This window comes from Bombus bifarius, unplaced genomic scaffold (assembly GCF_011952205.1).
Source record: "Bombus bifarius isolate JDL3187 unplaced genomic scaffold, Bbif_JDL3187 scf7180000009243, whole genome shotgun sequence".
Classification (NCBI taxonomy): Eukaryota; Metazoa; Arthropoda; class Insecta; order Hymenoptera; family Apidae; genus Bombus; species Bombus bifarius.
In genome coordinates, this window is record NW_022884989.1 from 5385540 (window position 1) to 5406654 (window position 21115).

At 36.6% G+C, this 21115-nt stretch overlaps 2 protein-coding genes across 4 annotated transcripts in view; one reads left to right on the forward strand and one right to left on the reverse strand.

The window, feature by feature from the left end:
- Positions 1–21115, reverse strand: part of LOC117214669 (centrosomal protein of 290 kDa-like) — a 170107-nt gene that overhangs the window by 108848 nt on the left and 40144 nt on the right. The gene's annotated exons all lie outside the window — the stretch shown is intronic.
- Positions 8409–21115, forward strand: part of LOC117214670 (chorion peroxidase) — a 33895-nt gene continuing 21188 nt past the window's right edge. For 2 of the 3 annotated variants that reach the window (XR_004488923.1, XM_033460882.1), the window contains exons 1-2: positions 8409–8836; positions 16381–16581. Coding sequence is in view for 2 of the 3 variants with exons in the window: in XM_033460882.1 (XP_033316773.1) it covers positions 8829–8836; positions 16381–16581 (209 nt within the window). In the remaining variant the exon portion in view is untranslated. The remainder of the gene's footprint in view (positions 8837–16380; positions 16582–21115) is intronic. The other variant, XM_033460883.1, reaches the window with a different exon arrangement.

A 21115-nucleotide genomic window follows, 5' to 3' on the forward strand; every position in this document is an offset into this window, starting at 1 on the left:
TTAAGTGCTTTAGAGCTAAACATAAGACTCAAAACTAACGTTCGTGATCGTTTACAACCTGATAATACCGATGGAGGGTTAACCATAAGAACGATACGGATCTGTGTGTGAGTCGCGTGATTCATCCGGTCCACCCTAGTCTCTTTCTTTGTCTCTTTTATTTTTCCGTTTCACGTAACGAAAAGTGAATGTCAGTGGCATTTAACGTTCCGGCGCCGCGGTGTGGCCGTCCAAGGAAATCTGGTGCGTAAGCTTACGGAGAAGGTTCTCGCGAAGGCGACCTCGTGAGACATCGCGGTCCGACAACTTTCGAAGATCGCGAATGCCTGGAGAAAGTGCTCTTTTTTTCGATTCACCTCAGTCGAAATCGCGATTGCATGTAAAGCACGGCCGTTCGCGATCGAGAAAGACTTCACTACCATAATCGACTTACAATTTGGCTCTACCGAAACCGGAATAATCAATGATAGCGAATTGATAGCGAATTTACCATTTTATTGTTCAATAGTGTCTGGTAATTGAAATTGGTTCACGCTGTTCTTCCTCGAAATCATTATTTTAAATTCACATCTTTTCGCATAATCATAAGTAGGCTTCATTCATACGTACAGTATACAATATGCAAACGTATACAAAATATACAAAGTATTATTATGATATTCAGACAGAGATACAAATTTTTATTTAGGTTGCGGATTTTTGTAGATGTTCGTAGAAATCTGTATAGTATGAGATGGTATTATAAATGGTATATGAAGATATGGTGGCCGAATATGATATCATAACTACGAATCAGTTTATGGGAATATTACATCTTGTGACAAAGAAAGTTTGGGATGGAACATATCGAGTCCATATGAGCGAGACCAAAGCTCCATCACCTGTGTATTAACCGAGTCTGTCGGAAGTCAAATTGCATAATAATGAAATAAATAAAGTATGATTGATTTGATCAACTGCACGTTTTCGTTTTCACCCGTAGCTGAATGAATCGTGTTCAACTTCTCGACGAACAAACGTCTTACTTTCATATTACATTTATTATAAGGAAATAGCACAAAAAATTAATCCAAGATAAATTTCAAAGAATAATATTTGTAATATCATCACCTGTCTCTACCTTTCAATTGATGAACTTGTTAAATGTAGCTTCTGAGTGTTTTAATCCTGGCTGTCCCAACTGTAGTCACGATTAAAATGATCGTCCTCGAAAAATGGCCAATATTTAAACGATTCGATACGTTCGATCAACAGGTCGAAATGCGATTGTTGACGATTCGTCGGTAGTCTGCTCGTAGCTCGTAATTAAATTCTAATTAGTCACAGTAGAGTATCCAGAACGGTAGTGTGATAAAGATAAACGAGCCGGAACGCGAGCGAAGATCGGCAAGAAATATCGAGTAATTATATCGACGTGTATGCTGTCACATTATGTACTCGTTTTCTGACCAGGCAATTTAAACGATCGAAGAAAATGGCCAATTTGTAGTACAAGTAGAAAGTCGAAACACGCCGATCATGCGAACGCCCGTTTCTCCAGCTGTAACATGTACCGTGACTTCGATACGACGACTGCACTTGAAGGTTGCGCGTGGACATTGCTCCACTCGATGACACGCACAATTTTTGCTCGTTCGTTCGGGCTTTGTATCTGCTGCGTTATGCAGCGTCTCATATGCGGGAGGATAAAATCAATGGGACGAAAAGAATCGTAGATGTAGAAATTATATTTCGAAGGCACGAATGAAACGCGAAGGTTTACAGTCTAATCGGAGTTGAACAATTGGGAAATCTGAAACTTGTAGATTTTATAATTTGGTAATTTGCAAATTTAGAAGTTTGAAAGTTTGGAAATTTGAAGATTTAGAAATTTGAAAGTTTGCAAATTTGAAAATTTAGAAATTTGAAAGTTAGCAAATTTGAAGGTTTAGAAATTTTGAAATTCAGAAGCTTGGAAATTTATAAATTTCGTACAGAGAGAGAGAGAGAGAGAGAGAGAGAAATTGAGAACTGAAAAGATTTGGGAATTTAAAAATCTGAGAAGCTAGGAGTTTGAAGATTGGAAGATTCGTATTTGAACAAATTCTTAATAGGAAACTTAATAACTTACAAGCTTGCATTTGTTCAGCAAAGCACTTGGAAAGCATTACGAGGCAAAAGACTTATCGTTGCAATAAGATCAAAGAGAAACACGCGAAGTATGCCAAGCCCGATACGAAAACAACGATTCGAATGCATAACAAACTCGTATAGGAGAGAATATGCAACGAAGAAAAGACGTTTAGAAACATGAACTACAATAAACTACACTTATACAAGGAAATCGTGGGTGATGAAGTACACCGCCTGTCACTTAAATTACTACTGTTGGTACATTCATTATTTAATTGAAAATCTCTCTCCATTTTTGTCGAATTTCACTTGAAACTATTTCCTTCTTTGTTTATGGCTGAAACTTTCCGGTTTTCCCCATCGTCTAGTGACTATGTGAGCACAGATCTGACATTTTCAGCAAACCGTACATCGAGAAAATGGCGGTGGTTGTTACGCAACGGAACAAGTCTGCCAAATTGTGAGTCCGTTCGTCAAAGTTGCGACTGCCACTCCACATCCATACGTTTTACGCGCCACGAGAAATATCGATGCAGAAGGGAATGCATAAAATTCCTCTCGAAACGGTTTTGCCAGTTGGCTCCCGCTATTTAGTCACGGGAACTCGCGAATAGCTGAAAGCATTTAATTGTTCTTGGTTGCTGTCGAAACCAAGAACTTCGACGACGTGTTACGACGCTCGAGAAATGTGTTTTAAATCCTGAATTTGTTTCTACGAATGTACGAGTTTGTTAAGAAAAATACAAGTTTCAGCGAAGGAAATGGTCGTTGGATAGGTTTCTAAACTTTAGGAATTTTCTGCTTCCGATCTTTGTTTTCAACTATGCAATATTTCAAATTTTACATGTTACTTTTTAGTTCTGCGATATTTTTAGTTTCACGCGTTGTTCTCTGGTTCTACAGTATTTGATATTTCTCCATGAGATTTTGTTAACGACGCACCGGGGATCCGGATATTTTAATTATGAAAACGAATAAAAGTAGAATTTAGACGAAATGCAATACTCCAGTGGTATTTTCAGGATTAATGTAGAGCAATTTTTGAACTTCAACTGTCTGTGAAGTACGCAATTGGATTAATATCTGAGATAATTAATCAACGAGTATTTTTCTTAACACACGGTTAAACAACAATTGTATACTTTAAATGTTATTCGATTCACGCGATCCAAGTAGCAATGACGAATTTCTGAAAATAGTTACATCATCAAGCCTGGAACGCAGTAATAAACGCATAGAATGGAGTAATAAATGCTAGCATATAAACGAGCTTATTAAAATACCCTGCATTATTGTCATTCTTTTTTATATGATGTTATATTATATACAGTAGACTGGATATAGAGAAAATCTTAAAGAAAATACATAACAGTAGAATTTCTATTATTACTCATTTTGCTATTATTCAAAACCTTTCAAATCACAAAATTCATCATATGCAAATGTGTTACTTCCTTTCCACGAAAATTGCTCACACGAGCTGAATAATTAAATATCCTATAGTAGAGACAATCTTGAACAAAATTTATGCCAAAGATCGTTCATCACAAATTTCAAAATTCATCGTATGCAAACGATACTTTAATTTGACATAAAGATCGCTCACATATTTCTACCAAAGATTATTCCAATCTTCTCAAATTTCCAAATTGATCATCGCGCAAATGACACTCACTTTAATTTCCAATAAACAATCCCGACTTGAAATTAGTAATTGAATACCGATAAATTGCTCGTCGCCAATCATCTCGATTTACGATAATGGCTGCAGGAGCGAAGATAAACGCTACCTTGCGCATGCACACAGCTTGTACTTTGTACGCATTTACACCTCGTGCACCCTCGAACCGTGTTCGGTCATCTTTTTCTTACACGATGAATTTTATCCAAATCGAACGCAAAATGGAAGCTTGGAAATACAGAAACTGAGAAAAAAAAAAAGACGGACGATATATCGGTTACGTAACGTTGTATATTAATGATTACAACCCTTCACACGATTGACTAGAAAAGCTACGAGCGACTGATATGAAAGTTTCTCTCCCCCAGTCGGCGAGAAGAGGATCGAGAACGCCGAGAGAATGTGAAGTCTCGGGAAGATCTACGACATAATTACACCGTGCATCGCATTTTTCCATCACGCGATGGTCTTGCATTAAAAGCAGCGATTCTAAGCCAGCGATCAGGCGACTTTTACTTTGCAAACACGGCAGGGTCAATTCGTACCTGATCTCCCCCCTCCCTGATAGATCACATTCGTGTTTCCATATTATATATCTGATTGATCGATGTAACCAATGTGTGTCTAAGAAGACATTTCCTTTTAATTCTCTCGGATCGTTTAGGCGTTCGCCGAGTTATTCGATTATTTTGAGTTTTATGAGATGATTCGATTGGAAACAATTTGCAGACGTAATAACTTTACAGAAGAACAATTTCAAAATATATCGCCAATGCACATCGAGTGAAAGGAACAGAAAATAAAAAGTGGTCTTATCATATCTTTCTTGTATGGTTTTCATAGTTGCGATTCAACGATGCCTACAGAAAGAGGATATTCGATGTTGTAATTTCTAACGATGTTGCAAGAAAAAGATATTTCAGTATAAAAAGGTTATATTGATTTTCATTTAATTTATATTCTTGTTACGTCTTTAGTCTTTTTCTGTGTTGTAAATAATTTGATATGCTTATTTATTTACAAGATCATAAATAGTAGTAGGAATCGATTGAAGCATATCTAGCGAGGAATCAAATCAATGCTGTTTTAATTAACAGTAATGTTTCGTATAAACGATTGGATGTTCTACAAGTATGGTACTAAGATCTTCCCAAGCTGATCTTTTAATCTTCGCTCAATTATATGGTACAAACTGTTAAACAAGATAATTGCTGGACCATTAGCTGAAATGTCTTCATCGTGCACTAATGTTTCTAATACTCCTAAAGCTACCCGATAAAGAGACTTACTACTTTCCTCTTCGTTAATCAATTCTGTTACTACTTTACTTATTAAATTACCCAAAATTTGTACTACTTTTTCAATGGCTATAAACGATACATGTAAAAAATCTTTTAAGCCAACTTTTCGAGTTTGCACAACTTAATACATATCTATGTTAACATCAAAATTATCAAAACACAACTGTAGATCACAAAGTTCTATTCCGTTAAAAGATTCGTCAAATTAAAAGTTCTCTAGCCGCTAGCCAGTTTCATTTTCTGTAAACAGTATCAATGAATATTCTATTCTTGGAATATTCATATTTTCTCGTAAATCTACCAAATGAAATTTCTTTGCATATAACAGTTTCACGTTAGTTATCGATAGATTTAATATCAAACATGACACTTCCTGCAATAACCTATCACGACGAAATGAACGAGCGTGAACAAGTTCAGAACTAAATTGTATCATTTTTTCAGTTAATCAGTCGCATTAAATTCCTCGTTTCCTCGCTCTTCTATAACCATAAATCTCTTACCAGAATTTCCCAAATCGAAGAGAAGAAGCAGTTCAGAGTGGAATTTCATATTTTGCTAAGAACCTACGAAAATTCTTTGGCAACGATTTCAGATGACTGCTAGATTGATCCAGTCAACACAGTCAATAACCTCACACGGCAAAGTAAATGACAACGAGGAATTCAGAAGAGGAAGTTTCTTTAGTTACGGACAAAGCCAAAATTCCGGAAGAAGGAAGCGTTTTCGTGGTAATGCAAAAGTAAAAAAGGAGGAGAAGAAACCGAAAGCCCAGGCGATTTGGTCGCGCTGAATTTGCCTGGCAATTCGCTCGTGCAAACGATAACGTCCGACTCGCTTTCGTTGTTACCGTTTGATTGATCGCGGCCGCTACTCGATGATCCACGGCGAGGCACCGTTTACGATTTGTACTCGTCATGTCGCTTTCTACGATTCGCAATAGCGCCGTCTAATGCACGCCTAAGCCGCGAATCTTCAGCATGAAACTCAACGGAATCTTCTGATTAATCAAAACTTTTTACGACGCCGTGATCTAAATCGAAGTAGAAACCAATGATACTCGGCGACTTGCGCCATCGAGATCGATACGTTTACTACGGGGAGTTTCAAAATTTTTTCGCAACAGCTCATCGACGATCATCTAGAATCCACTGGTTGTGGATGAATAGGACGATTTCAAGCTTTCGACTCTGTTAGATAGTCCTTCGATAATTGCTTTTAGTCCTTTTTTCCACCTGCGCTTCTTTTCCTAACGTGGAGCGATAGGAACGGGATTTTTAGCGATGCAAAACCGTTTCGTTTAATTATGATGTGGTTGTATGGTGTGGAAGTGAGATTAATAGAATCATGGAAGTTGTGTTTGAAAGAAATTGTTAATTGTTTATTAAGTGGATGTTTTCACTGTGAACTGTGATTACCGCGCTATGACTATTTCATCATGGACGAACGATTTGAAGAGGAGATTAATCGTTTTCCTCAAATTGTAAAGTAGTAATCTTGTTTGAGTAGTAACGCAATACTTTTAAGCTGTAATTCAATCCTAACTAAACTGCACGGAGAAGCTCCAAGTTAAATTAAACCGTTAAATAAAAAAGAAATTTGTAACTCAATTTACCAAGTCAAGATCATCCAAATTTTTAATTCGCATTTTACGCAATTAACTTACCGAGATTAGAGGAGCTTTGTCTTTCGTTTAAAATTAATTTCGGATATCAAATTTTCACGGTTAATATCTTCTGTTCATTCACGTTCTTAGTCTCGTTTGACAAGCAAATATTATCAGCTCGCGTAATCACAAAGTTGGAGCGTAGACCAGTCGTGATACTGTACGCGGCAACAGATTATCATCAGAGAATCATCGATACAATGTGATTTACGTTTGTCGCCAAAGAATTTAGCCGAATTATATAATCAATTACAATATTCTGATCGTCGTTGAAATTCTCATGACTTTCATAACCTTATGCAATGAAAGTGCGGTACGCGCGTTTCTTATGTAACGAAAATCGAATGTCCTTTTGGCATCACACAATTCGCTTGCAAAAGGACTTTACGCCTCTCGTTCGTGCATATCTTTGATTCTTGAATCTTCTTTAAATCTTCCTTGAATACATTACGTTTCAGCGTTAGCAGAATGTCAATTTCGTTCCTATTACTGTTAGAATTCTTCAACTCGATTAACATAAGATTCGTACAGATGACCTTAACTGAAGTCAAACTAGACAACTCTATTTTATATGAAATTCTCAACTTCATTAATCAGATACACAATTGATTACGTAACATCTCAAAGAACAAGAGACTTATTTCTACGAATCTATTTATTGCAGGGAATAATATAAATAATTAGGTAAACGACAATAAATAATCATCCCAGGCCTATTTAAATAATCTCAATACCAGCTCTTTAATTCACATACAACATAGTTCATTACGACACAAAGTTTCTTACGATTTCCATGCGATTCGATTTCAATTCAACCCTAACGAATCCAGCCTAACCCTAACCTACCCCAAAATGAAAAGAAGACAGAAGATTGAGGGATTAAGGTTAAGTTTCATTCCGAGTATGTTACGCGTTCCTTAAATTCATCCTGATTAAGATTTGACAGTAGAACACGATAAATTCATCAAGAGATCCTAAATTCTTTCAACCACCTCAACGAACTGTCTAAACCTGTTCAAACGTCCTTTTCTAACATCAACCTTCCAAATCCTACACATAATATCCTCTACCTCCGACTCGCTTTCTGCCTATCTGAATCCTATCTCACCCTATTCCATCAAACCTAATAACGAAAGAAAACTAGAAAACTAGAAAAGCAAGCGCGAACACAGCATAAGAAGCCAGTCTTAATTAGTCAATTCGAAGGAAACGGCGATCTTATCCGTACTTATGGATTAATCGCGGGGTTCGGGTGGCGACTTTGTACGTCACGTTATTTCGGAGAGCGCGGAGAGACAATCGATGTCTCGAATCGAGGGCAGCAGCCAGCGGCTCGTTTAGAGAAAGGAAAGTCAAACGTGGACGGGAGTCTACGCCTCCTCCTCCCTCCTTCTCTCTTTCTCGCTCTCTTTGCTCCTTTTCCTCTTCTTCGTCGCCGGATAACCGCCTCTCCTGTTCTCTCTCACCTGGAGGTTGTTAGCTCGAAGTCAGGTAACTTACATTGCCTCTCGCCCCCTCCGCTGTGCCGTTCAACGGCCAACGCTTTTGGGGAGCTTTTCCACCACCATCTGCCACTGTGTGTACGTAGTCGATAAAGAACTACACGGGAACACGCGTCGAGTGAGGTTACCGCATTATATGAAACACTCGGTCAGTAAGTCTCTAACCAACAATCACTCGACACCGAGCACATCCAGTCAGTGGTCACTGACTACAACGGACAGACCGAGCCAGTAGAAGTGGCTGACTATCGTCGTACTGTCTAAGACAAATGGTGACCAGTCGAATTTGTCTGACCAGGTCTATGGAATTCGTCGTTTCGTCCCGTATCGTCTTTCTTCCCTTCGTTCTTCCTTGAGATACTTTGACACAACCCTATCTTGGGTTTTTCCTATCTTCGTCCGTGGAGGATTATTGAAAATAATCGTGGTTCGAGCAAAAAAGTGTGTCGAAAGTGCTGCTCGAGTTCGCCGATTCTGAACATTCGTCCTTGAACATCGTTCGGCGAGCATCTGCTCGGTTCGGTTTACTGGAGATCGGCCAGCAACGTGGAGCACGTGGAGGCAAAATGCACAGGTAAGCTATTGTTAACGCTTGGTTGGTACGAACCACTTGCGATTGATTTATCCCGCTTATTTGTGGCCAGAGTATCTTTTCGTTTTTCTCTGTGTTAACGTTACTCGTGGTTAAAGGACGCAATTATTAGGACGTTAGAACTGCCAAATCTATAAATATATATTTTTAAGCTCCATTGTCAGGTTCTTTGTTTATAGACGCATGAAAAGTACGAATGTGGAATTACAAAAATTAATACGATTTTTATCTAAGTAGAAATATGATCATTGTTTGTAACATACGAAATATCGGATTTTGATGATATCAATTTTCTGAAGTAAACATTTCCCTTCCTTTCGTAAACATTTTTCACTTTTCGAGGATCATTTCATATGTCGCCCTAGAACCGACAATTTCCTTCTTCGTACGTGATTTTAATTTTTTAATTTCTACGCGTATAAACATATATATAAATCTTTTAAATATTTACACGTATCATTACATATAAATGTATATAAATCTTGTTTGGGATTCAGCGAAATATGACTTATTAGAAATTATATATGTCATATATTACTACTTTTATATCAATTTACTTCCATCGCATCACTTCCATCGTAATCATCATTAAGAGTACAATAATATTAACTTACATATTAAAGTTTGGTAGTTCTCATGTTAGAAAGGTTCGTTCTATTTAAAACGTAATCACTGAGGCATTAGATGTTTCGTGTTTCACGTTGATACTTTAATGTTAGAACATTAGATGAGATATCGATGAGAAGAAAGCTTGGCCTTTCTCAATAGATCCTGTTAACGTTACTCGCAATCGTTCACAAAACAAATTAATTGCTAGAATGTTCAAAGGATTCTACCAGTTCGAGCAGCTAAAAGCTAGAAAATCAGTCAACGTACACCTCACGAGATCAGCACAAATTTTCGCGTATATTTGTCCCCTTTCTTCCTCTCTCAGTCTCATTATTAGTCGTTTCTAAAACGATCTGATCATTAGACCATTAATACGATCCCATTACCATTAAAAGGATCCCTCCTTCAAAGAATAATCGCTGAAGAATAAGAGAAAGCTGTTTGATTCGCAGCTGAAAAGAAAGATTGATATCGCTGACGGTAATGTATATCTAAAAGAGCAGTAATAATGATGTAATCGTTACAGTGTTAGCGTCATGTTTAACCTAAAGTCTTCAAACAAAACAACGTCTAAATAGTCTACTTACACTTCACAATTACCATTCGTGGAAATTAACGACCGATAAACGGCGCTCTCTTGCATCCATGTTTAAAGTATTGCGTTTTTCAATGCACGCGTAATGAAAGCTGAACTCAGCACGAGAACAATTACAATTGCCCCAAAAAATGCATTCTGGCGTAATGCATAATTACGGTTAATCACGAGCTGACTGCTTTAAAGGATCGCTCTATTTTCAATGCAGTTCCGTTCAGTCAGAGAGAAACACGATAAAAGAAACACGATTCGACGATGACACAATTGTCGAAGGGACTGCTGCGATAAGGAGGCAGCTTCATTTTTCAATAACTCGCGTAAACCAACAGAAATCGATGTAAAGTTAAATTACTTTCTACAAACGTGATTTAAGTTATCAGTGATCAACTGATATTCGTAGTAATAAAATTTCTAACTATTTTGAGTATGAAAGCTCTAACTTTCTTTCTCTTTCGATGAATATAATTGAAGATTGCAAGGGAAAAACGTGATAAATCGTATTTCTTATTTTCTGTGGAGAAGCAATATAATTGAAAATGAAATATGTATCTTTTTAAACATATCCTTCGTCCGCTCCAAAATTTAAAAAATATTGTTCGACATAATAATAAAATGTTACAGATACAAGACATTAAAGTATTACTCTTTTTATTATACCTTGTTAATTATACGTTTGACTTCGTCAAGTATTCGGTTCTTTTTAAGAGACATCTTTAAACTTAATAAGTTGTTTTATAATTTTTAATTACGTCGTATTAAAATTCCCCCGTTTAATGATAACGTGATATTAAAACCAGGAAACGAGCAAAAGTGTACTTAACGTGTTTCTCTCCTGCGATATTTAATTTAAATATGGCAGCTGGCTCTTGATCGCTGCGAAATCTTTCAGTCGTTCGTTTTCTCGGCACGTTTCCATCGATAACGAATTCACCAACGATCATGAAAATCGATTTTACGGTTTACACTTAGGGACAAAAACAAGCGGACAGCTAATGGAAATGAGTATCAATGGAGCTCATTCGAGTTAATATAATTAACTGTTATTTATTATTACATTTTGAAATTTTAGTACAAAAGCCTTTTGCGATTGATGCTTATCTTACCTAATTTCATCAATTTTTAATTAACCGATTTGCCAAATAACCGATCACGTATCATTATAGTACATGGATTATTTAGCAAATAATCGAAGTTAGTATTTACATTTGTGTGCAAATAAGCCGTTGTTTAACAAAATTTCACTGATACCTATTTCCATTACCTCTCCGCTCATTTTTGTCCCCGACTTTTATCCAAAAGGGCAACGTCGACGCCGGGACCGACGTACAATCTTATCGAGAGAAGAGCGCATCGCGAAATTGGATTCAATCATTCGTTGCATCGAGTTGGTAAGAAAAGTGAAAGGATCCGCGATAGACGCAGCGAGAAAGTAATCCACGATGTTTATTTCGATCGGACCTCTTATCGTAATCGAGTCTCGTACGCGTAACGCGTAATCTAACAGTGTTATCAGTCGTTTCTATCGGTAAACCGTATTAACGATTTTAATCTATAAGTGAAATTCAAGTGAAATTCTACGCGCGTTTACGCACTTTCACCGGTGATATGCACACAGCGGATGGTTATTTTGTTGGTACTCCTATGAACTTGATTGAGGAAGCTTGAAGTAAATTTCAAACATTTATGCATTATAACGAAATTCATTGTGTAATTTACCTTGAAACGAATCAAGTTAGAAATTTTGTCTATGTTGAAATTCACTGATTATAGAATGAAAATATTTCGTTATTCGTACGTGGAAACAAAATCAATAAATTTTGAAAAATTCACCTAATTATTAGACCATGAACTTTTATGAAACTTCGTATTTTCGTGCAAGTAACTGTCGTTATAACCCTGTTCGGTTTGGTTCGAGTACTTCGTATGTTTTCAGAGCCTGCTTGTTCTCGACTTTACAGCTTTCGCTGGCTTCCGGTACGCCGCGATTTCTTACGTTTCTCGATCCGATTTCTCGGCGTTACGCGGTTAGAATACCGGGCCAATTTACGTAAATTGTCGTGATAACATTTACATATCTTCGTACGAAACAAAAGAGAAAAGATCAAACACGCTTTACATAAATATAATGGAATACAGCAATCCCCTTCTATGTTTAATCGGCACAAAAATACGCGCAAATTAAATTCAAATCATCGCAAATGACTAGACCGTGATTGCTTATGCTTGAAAAAGAGCGAAAATGAAACAATAGAAGAGGAGGCAGCGAAGTAGAAAATTAAATAATCGTCACTCGTAGAAACTGTTCTAGCGTTACAACGATGATCGTTACCGTGACAAGGATGCTCTATTGTCGATCAGTTGTCCATTATTGATGTATTATCGATCGTGTTACCAACGATGTAATTGCGAAGTATTATACTTTGTTCGGTGTTGCGCTTCAGGGATCCGTTGCAGAGAGTTACGCCTCTGATTTCACAATGATTTCGTTGATCAACTATTATTTACAGATATTTATAAAGAATTACAATCGCTCCATTACGCTGCAATCGTTGATTCCCCATTGACAAAGCATATTAGTCATTTCGTAATGATCGCTGAATGTTACGTGCAAGTGGGTGAAGAAACAGAAAGTTCGGCTCAATGCTTCCAGCTTATTTCTATTTCATTTTAGAAGAATATTTCCTGAACGTAACGATTTGTCTGATAAATGATATAACTACGAACAGAATAATTCTGCATGGAAAATAATCAAGAATAAGTAACGTAATAACTTTTCGTTGAAAAAATTCCGTTTAAAAATGTTTCATCTACTCGTGCATCTAATTACATTTCGTCTGTAAGTCGCAGTTTTGTTGACAATTGCAGAAAAATCCGCGGTCTACTAATCGTACGAGAGAAACACTAGCTTCTTTGCTTTCTGGTCACTTTGCGTGGCCTGCGGCACGGACGAAACGTGCCGATGCTTAAAACCGGTCGCGACGCATTCGATTTCATAAGGTCTATTGACCGATTGCCTTTAGTCAATGACTCTAGCTGAACCGACGTGAATACGACTCGAGGAATCCCCCGTGAATCGTATCGAAACACCATAAATCTCGCAAGTGCAGCAGGTATAGATTACTCTAGAATCTAATGAATTCGTGGCTTGCGTCTTGTGACTTTTTCCCTGTGTGTTTCTTAGAGAAACGGAGGAGTAGCATGACAGAGATTCTTTGGCACGTGCATAAAATTGATAACATAGACGTAGGAGAACTTGTTGAAAAGCAATTTCACTGGATGATTCCTAATGAAATAGAGTTAGGATGAGAGGTAATCGAGTTTGGTCAGAATATCTGAGCGCAGGATGTTCAGCAAGGAGTGGCGCATCCAAGAAACGTTCATCCATCCAAACACGCATCCAGAAAACAACATCAAAGTGAAATATACCATAAACTTTTTAAAGTAACTTTTTCAAATGCAGACATCAGGACACGTTGTAGTATCGTATAGTGACACAGAAATTGATTATCACTTTGCATTTTTAACGATTGAAGAAGATGAAGTTCATTTATCTTTCTTCATATGTAATTGAATATCGAAAACTTTGAATTTGACTATTTCATATGCAAAGCTAAGCTTGTTGAAGAAGTCAGATTTTAAAAATAATATTCTACAGAAGCTCCGTGTAAAAATTGACAAGCGCAAATTTACGAGAGAAATCTTACGCGTTCTGATTTTTTTTTTTATAAATAATTTCTTATATTCCTCTTCAACTTCTCGATCTTTTATACAAAATTTCAAACTTGACTACCGTATCAAACATGCTGTTTTATTTCAACGTATATCGCGAATACTTCATGCAATTCCTCGTTATACCATAGAGAACAACATCGCCGTAGTGCAAATATACATAGTTCTCATTCCACCACGTATGCAGTTTCTTCATCCTGAATTCATGCATCGTCGGGAATGGGCGAGCACGTGCTCATTGCAGTAAGATATAAAAACAGATTGATCTACATGATTTCATTTTTGCATTCATAAAAAAATAAAGCAACAGTATAAAATTACAAATTCTGAAGATTCTTTGAACCTCACGAAAGTCAAGGTATACTGCCGCGTTATTCATCGTCTCTCGAAATTGTGCAACGAATAATCGATGGAAGAAACTACAATAATTATACAAATTCAGCGCCTAAGGTTTTGCTGGTTTATACATTTGCGGATCAATTTTCTGCTATGGAAACGAAATTAAAAAATAGATTATATCACGTTGGATTGATCGTTAGAGGCCAGATATGGAAGCTAAATGTTTTTCCTTTCCATTCTTTGACGTTTCGAGTTGGTAACGAGCAGGCTGAATTTCTAAACTCGATGTTTCAACTGGCAAACTGTTACATAATATCGATGGTATTCTAGTTGGCTAATCGGTAGTCGGCCTTACTAATTAATACTTTTATTTGAAAAAATCGTTAAATACATGTTTTATTGCTTGTATTCGAAAATGTTTTTAAACGAACGTGATTCACAGCTATGAGACATTTATGTTTTCTCGAGATCAGTCTAATAACACAATATTAAATAAAATAAATTTATATGATTATATCGTTCAAATTTCAAGCCAATATGAAAATGTGTATAAAAGTTACAAGATATTTACTGGAAACACATATTTGGTAAGAAATTAGTATACAGCATGTGAATAATCGCCTTAAACATATAATAAGCGTTAAATATGGTCCACTGAATATTAAAGTTTATTAATGCAATGGATAATTGATTGTTTAAATAATTTTGTGATGTCTGCGAAATATATTCTTGTACGAAATATCTTGCAATTTCAAAGTACATATATTCCCAGACCTATTTCGAACTTCACTAACTTCATCAAATTTCGAAATGTTTCATACAGCACACGTAATACATTCATGAGAGATGTCGAATAATTTCGCTAACCTGTGTATAGTAATCTCAATTTACAATTCGTCATAAAGAATATAGGATCTTGAGGCGTATCTCATTGATCCTATAAACAGGTAAATCAAACGCGCGACGTTCTGCGCTAACGAAATAAACTGAAAATTCATCCAGGCTTATTATTCAACTCGTTCGACGAACCGATCAACACCGAGACAGACACATCAGACGGACTAATCCGAGCAGATAATTGTCGGGGTTTTAGAATAAAAGGTGAATGTCCTCGGACCAGTTTTCCATCTGAATATAACGTAGAAACGAGCTCAATGCATAATTTTCGATGAAACCAACGAGAAAATATCACTCGGTTACAGTTATACGTACACGACCGCGATAAATAAATCGACACTCGGTTGCCTCCACGTCCAAGGTGGACACATTCTCCCGAGACTTGGTCGAAACCAATGTTACTTGGAATAGAATGGAACAACAAGCATTTGCATCCGCTTTGCAATGTAAATAAAGCACGTAGTAATTGATCGTTTTTCTCGCCTATCATTTTTTACTTTCTAATCCCACGATCATAATCGTTTTTTAACTTCCTTAAATGTTACATTTACGTTGCCATAGCGAAGTTTCGAGCCACTCTTTTCAAACCTAATCCTTTGTAAGAAGGTTACGAGAGTATTCTGATCGTTCATAAAGGCCAATAATGACGTTTCCATTGCTTTTATTAGCTGCCTATTTGTCTACCTGCGTGTTGTTGCGAAAATTTCCACTTAAACGAAGAAATTTACTTCGAAGAACTGTATTTAAATTAATTTCCACCATGGCACTGCCAAATTAATTTATCTTCCATTGATATTTACCTAGCTACCAACTTCTAACAATTGCAGATTTCATTAAACCAACGTGTAATTCACGTGTAATTCCCCAAAATTTGAAATCCGGTTCTAAGAATCTTTCGATCAACTCATAACGAAAAAGATCAATCTGAAACACGAGTAACTATCTACTGTCATAAATATCTTCCTAACCTATGTAAATCATCCTTTCTAGTCATTTATTACCCATTTATATTTTATTATTCCAAAGAATGATATTTCAACGATTCGCAACTGTGTACATTGCTTCCAAATTACTTATCATAAGTATTTACTAAACCTAACTTCCTAAATAATAAATTGTTGAAGCAAAATCTACAGTTTACTAAGAGTTTACAGTTTACTAAGTAATTCAAGAATTCAGCAACCCTTAACGCAAAAATCGATTACGAAATACCATGAAAGGGGTGTGAAACAAAGTGATTCCCAACAACCGCAAACACAGGCTACAAGCGATTTCGGTTGAATATTCGGCCGTGATTGGTTCGCGATATAACCCCGATGCCACAGAGAAGATAATCGTCGTTGTTACAATGTTGCAGATCCGTGATAGGGCGGACACGATCCGCGATAATCGGGCTCTTGCTGCTACTGGCGACCTGGCGAAACAACGATAGCTGCGACGGCCTGCAATATCAGCCGGTCGAGGTTTATGCAAACGGCGATGACTGCGCGTTGATCCTCAGCGGGCCAGGAAGGACCAGCGTCTTCGATTACACATACAATTTGCTACGTGGCTCCTTGTAAGTAACGTTAATATCACTGCAAATACGTATACACGACGTATAATACACACGAATGCTTTGATACTATTTCGAACAGGATTGTTCGACTATATATTATATGTAGAGTGAGGTAAACTCGAGCGAACCGCCGTGGGCGAAGATTCTTTTGCAGTTGATTTATTAGCCGGTGCTCTGGGTACATATCTATATTAGTTTGTTACGACATTCTCCTTAGAGGATTCGAAGAATGTTTACCGTGATGGGACGTTTCTTATGTTTGAAAAGATTATGTTGTTTCGACGGAGATGAGAATTGGAAATTAAACTGTTACATCAAACCGTCAAGATTCGTTTTAATGTTTCCTTTTAGAGAGATATTGGGATATTGGAAAACGCAGACAAGTATACGTTCTTGTCTAAGCATCACTAGATTGGTTTAAGTCACTAGATCAATTTCAAATATGTAATTATTTAACGTTCAATACAATTTGATATAGAACGTAGAATGTAACTCATCAGCGCATATTTTACAATTTTGCAAAGAAATAGATTAATATGATATATGATTGCAACAATAATTTGAAACTCATAAAGAATCTAATAACAGATCAGACGTTACGAATCCGACACGATATCCATTGCAATAAAAAAAAAAGAGATATTTAACGAGGGTTAAACACTCAAATATCATATGTATCATACAAACAGATCTAGTAACATCTCCTTTCAATCGGCAGAAGTTTGAGGCAAAAGAGGCAAACTCTAACCCCAAGGCATATCTTACGATGTGTAATATTGCAATTATCGCACATTTCTCCATTGATTACAATCTTAATTATAGCTCGATATTAAATCCGGCAATTTGTCGATAAGGAGTTAACGATCGCCGCTGGTAAGCTCGTTGTTACGCGATATTTTCCTTGTACCGATCCTTCCACCCGATCTCTGTTACCATGGTACGTTCAAAAGGCACGTGCAACGTGTAATTATGTCCTTCGGACGTTTCACGTGGCTTCGGGTTGGCCGAATTAAAGCATGATCTTACACAAGACCTGCAAGACCTCCACCGATATTTTCGAGGTCTAGAGAAAGCAGGAACAACAGTCGATGGTGACTGAACTTTCACTATCCATCTAACCTTTGTTGCTCAGATAATATTAGATTACTATCGCACAAATCGCCCAACGAAATATCTTTCTCAAACTCTTCCCACATAGCGGGTCATGTATGTCATAAACCAAACTTTCATTCACTTCCTGTTATATATATACATGTGTATACAAGGTGTGGCCGAATAACACGCAGAAGCGGGCACGAGGTAATCCCTTGTGAAAAAATAAGGACAAAATATGGAACAAAATTTTGTCACTTAAGCTTTAGCTTTCGAGAAAATCGAGTTCGAATTTGTTACATGCGTATGATAAATTTTCAAATTTATTTTTTCGGACACAAAGCGTCTCGAGAAAAAATTTTATTCTGCATTTTCGACTTATTTTCACACGTAGAATGACCTGATTATGACCCGCCGATTATTTTGCCCTGTCTAGTCCGGAATTAGTCGCGTTCAAGAATACTTGATAAGTTTTCAAACTCGATTTTCTCGCAAATTAAGACTTAAATGGAAAAATTTTATTTTATCGTAAGGAATCACCTCGTGTGCCTGCTTGTACATGTTATTGTACAATTCAAGATATCTGCTATATACATACTATTATTAGATCTACTATTTATTATTGGTGTATCTTGTTGATACATTACGATGCCATTACTTCTTTAATTTTTTATTATTTTTCTGATAAATGATATAATTCCTTCTACGTTTGGAATATTTAATTATTTTGTTCTTGGGAATAATTCAACATCCTCTATATAATTGTATGGAAACCTCGAATAAAAATCTATAGCATATTCTGGTTAAAGTTGAATCAACAATGAAGTACGATGTAACGTGGAGCACGAGAAGCACGTTAGATGTTTGAAACTGTTTTCCCCAAAATCTGCTAAATAAGTTTTAGATTTTCATTGGAATTTTCCTTGCTACCTAAAATGCTAAAATATTACCTTGCTACGATCCTCTAGTTATCATATGTATTTCAGCCTTGATTTCACTTCAGCAAACAAAAGTAATAGCATTTGTCTCACAGCTGTCCGCCTCGCGATAACTTTAACATAGTTTAATCGAGTTACTGAACGCTTGATAATGATTTATCATAGCAAAATAAAAAGTTCACTTCTGCAACATGTAACCGTGAGAACACGTAATGAGAGCGTACCGTTACACATCATGGAAAACTTGATCTCCTTTTGTTTATCGATGCGGATAATACAATGAAATACTGTTGTAACTACTAGTTACAGAACCTTGAAACGAAATATGGAGCTGTACGGTGTTTCTTGACATTTTAAGAAAGCAAGAACGACGGAGATCGTTCGAGGAGAAGAAAACGATGAAATGGCTATGAAATTGACGGGAAAGAGATAAAGTTGTTGCGTTATTCATGATAATTATTATAGAGACTCGTCTATTTCCTGACAGATATACAACGACCACTGGTACATGAATTATTAATAGGAAACCGATAACAAGCAGACCGAACTTGCTGATCAACTTTAAGCTACTGTCTCTGATTATAATACAAAAGGTGATCGTCGTTTTAAACAGGTTCAAAAGATATCATTATTCGAGATGCTCCACGAAACTTGGACGCGTCTATTTTCAACATATTTACGATCTTCACTTTTACTATAGCTAGCTTCTTAATATTCGTGAAAGTGGAAATGTATCTCGTGATTGAATTCGTATAAAATACACGAAAGTATAAGGGTGCTTGGATAGTTTGAGACTCTATAACGAGTTATAATCCATCGATCGGTGTGAGTCTGAGGGAAACAGAACGTAATAGAAATGAACGAGTATCGATATTTCTAGATGCAATAATATAATCATAATTATTGAAAATGTAAAGATATGCTGTCACGACATTACTAATAGGACAGAAGAACTCGAAGATCGATATTCTAAGAATTCTTATTGAGAAAGAAACTATACGTGAAATTATTAAACGAGGATTATAGCTTGAACTATGTATATCTATATCATCGATGAAATTTTACAAGTTATAAGTTACGAGTCATCGACATCGATAAATTCTGTTGCATAACGTCAACAAATTTGGTAATAAGACAAACAGCGTTTCGCAAGTAAATTTTACAAATTACAAATAATCCGATTGGGATGGTCGACGTAAGATTGCAAAATTATAAGAAATCAATCTATGATTTATAATCAAAAACACGACGTTAGCGAATTATTCCAGAAAAGGACCTAGAATCTCAATGGAACAAGAAAAGTACTTTTCTTCATCGTCCTAATAGTTAGAAAACTACTGCAAGAATAATGAGTGACATTTCTACGAGGAGTTTAAGATCTCTGATCGAACGTCGCATTATCTACAAACATAACGACGTACAAATCGTCCAGGAGATTCCTGTTGCTTTGCAAACATCTTGCCTAACGCGAAATCGATTTATTAATCCCATTTCTGGACGAAGATTCACGAGACGCTGTATCGTCGCGACAGAGCATGATTCTGTCAGTTCTAACGAGGCATAATGCGATTGCATCGTTTCCTCGCAATTACCAGATTCGAACAGGCTACGCGTGCCCGTGTACCCCATAAACGTTATTGCACGTTAACGCGAACGAACGTGAGTTGTCGGCGGCTCGTGCAGTCACGATTAAATCTTCCGATCGCGAAAAAAAAAGAAAACCGTCACGGCTATTCGTGATCCTTTTGAGGACGACCGCTAATAAAACACGACAGATCTGCTTGGGATAAAAGGAAGCAACGATCCGGTCGCGAATCCGCCACGTTCAAAGATGTAACGAGGATAATTAGAAAGTTCCATGCAATCATGCGATCTGATAATGATGCATTGTGAAAATTTACTCTGCAACGCGTATATTACCTTTCCTTCTGATTCGTTTTTGAAAATGACGAAACCTTACTTTCCAATTTTCGACTTTCTGTATTTTTTCTTTCTTTTTTTTTTTTTTTTGTAAGATAATGGAAATTTTCCAATGGTTGGAAAAAATATTTGCACACGAGCTTCATTCTCTAACGAAACGTTTTTTTATCAGATTGTACATTTCAGTTCTAGAATATGAATTTTGTATACTTATAGGAAAATACTTGATGGTGCGAAATTTAACACACTTGGACTTAATTAGAAGGTATGTAGAAACAGTTGAAAGTACGTAGAAATACATTTTGAATACGAGAAAGTTTGCTTGCTTTTTATCGTTTCCGAGCGTGTGTTGCACAATTTGGAAAAATTCTATTTCTTTTCAACGGTAGATCTCTTAGAAAGTTCTCACTTTTGAAAATTCCAGTTGTGTATGATGATAGTTGGGTTCCAAGCCTATAATAATATCCACAAGCGTTCCGATAGTATGCTATCTGTTTACAATTACAGAATGCACGTGTAACGACACGATATTGCATGGTATCTGCTCGCTGGAATCCATACGTTTGTCTAGGGAGGATAGAAGC